This window comes from Myotis davidii, unplaced genomic scaffold (genome assembly GCF_000327345.1).
Source record: "Myotis davidii unplaced genomic scaffold, ASM32734v1 scaffold461, whole genome shotgun sequence".
NCBI lineage: Eukaryota > Metazoa > Chordata > Mammalia > Chiroptera > Vespertilionidae > Myotis > Myotis davidii.
The window spans coordinates 2141233-2142408 of NW_006295825.1; the positions used below are offsets into that span (position 1 = coordinate 2141233).

The 1176-nt window shown below is 59.5% G+C and overlaps 1 protein-coding gene across 1 annotated transcript in view; it reads left to right on the forward strand.

Moving 5' to 3' along the window:
- PIF1 (PIF1 5'-to-3' DNA helicase) overlaps positions 1 to 1176 on the forward strand; it is a 7704-nt gene that overhangs the window by 638 nt on the left and 5890 nt on the right. The window contains 3 exon segments of the mRNA XM_015568468.1: positions 3 to 140; positions 142 to 196; positions 1033 to 1165. Coding sequence (XP_015423954.1) covers positions 3 to 140; positions 142 to 196; positions 1033 to 1165 — 326 coding nt within the window.

Below are 1176 nucleotides of genomic sequence, written 5' to 3' on the forward strand. Positions count from 1 at the left end.
GCCGCGGCGCCGGGTCCCGGGCCGTCCTCCGCCCGCGCGCAGTTGCTCGGCCCGCGGCCCCGCGACTTCTTCACCATCAGCCCCGTGCAGCCCGAAGAGCTGCGGCGCGCGGCGGCCACCCGGGGCCAGGACGTGACATTGTACCACGGAGTCGCGGGTGGGGGCCGAGCCCAACACCGTGAGGACAGGAAAGGGGGTATGCCTTGGGGACTGGGTGTGCCGCTGACTTGGAAGGGACCAAGGAGACCCAAGTTGGGGGTGGTGGGGGTGGTATTTTAGGGGACTGAGATGCCCATCGGACATCTGAGTAGAACCGAGATGCGGGAATTGTGTGTTTCTCACAGTGCAATCTCTGAGACCGGGTAAGCCCGAATAGGAAAAGGGTGGCCCAGGTCACATTAAAAGAGAAAGCAGAGAAGGAGGCCTGGAAAGGAAACCAAAAGATAAAGAGAAGGAGAGGGGCGTTTGGAAAAAACCAAGTGGTCAGCAGTATAAGGGGGAGCCAACAGGTCGGATCACATGGGGGTAGGGACAAAGCCTGGTGGTTTTGACAGTTTGTGATCTGGGGCAGATGGATCTCAGACCACAGGGGTGGAGACTGAGGGGGTGGGAAGATAAGGATGGAGGAGAAGGGAATCTGGCTAGGCAGGATTTTGCTTCGGTGCTTTGAGGTGAGAAACAGGTTCCTTGCAGTGAGAAGTGAGAAAGAAGGATGGGTAAGAGGACCAGGAGAGTTAGGAACCCCGGGAGGCGACTAAGGACCCAGACCCTGGTCTTCAGGGCCCGAGGAGTCAGTGGAGACCCAGCCTCGATCCCTTCCTCGAGGGGAGACCTGGACCCCAGAAGTCACTAGCAAGATCTCCAGGTGAACCAAGCCTGTCCAGGGGCTCCAAAGAATGAAGCCAGCAGAGACACAAGGGCTCCCAGGCCTAGCATTGCACCTGGACCAAGATGGTGTTGGTGGTTGGGGGGCTGGGGGGTGGCAATGCCTAGAGTATTGGGGGAGGCTCTGAGACAGCCCTGTCCCCCCAGGAAGCCCCAAGGTGGCCCCTGCCTGTGAAGAAGCTGAATTTGGCCCCCTCCAAACCACAGCTTTCTGAGGAGCAGGCTGCAGTGCTGAGGGTCGTCCTGAAAGGCCAGAGCATTTTCTTCACTGGGAGTGCAGGTAGTGGGGGG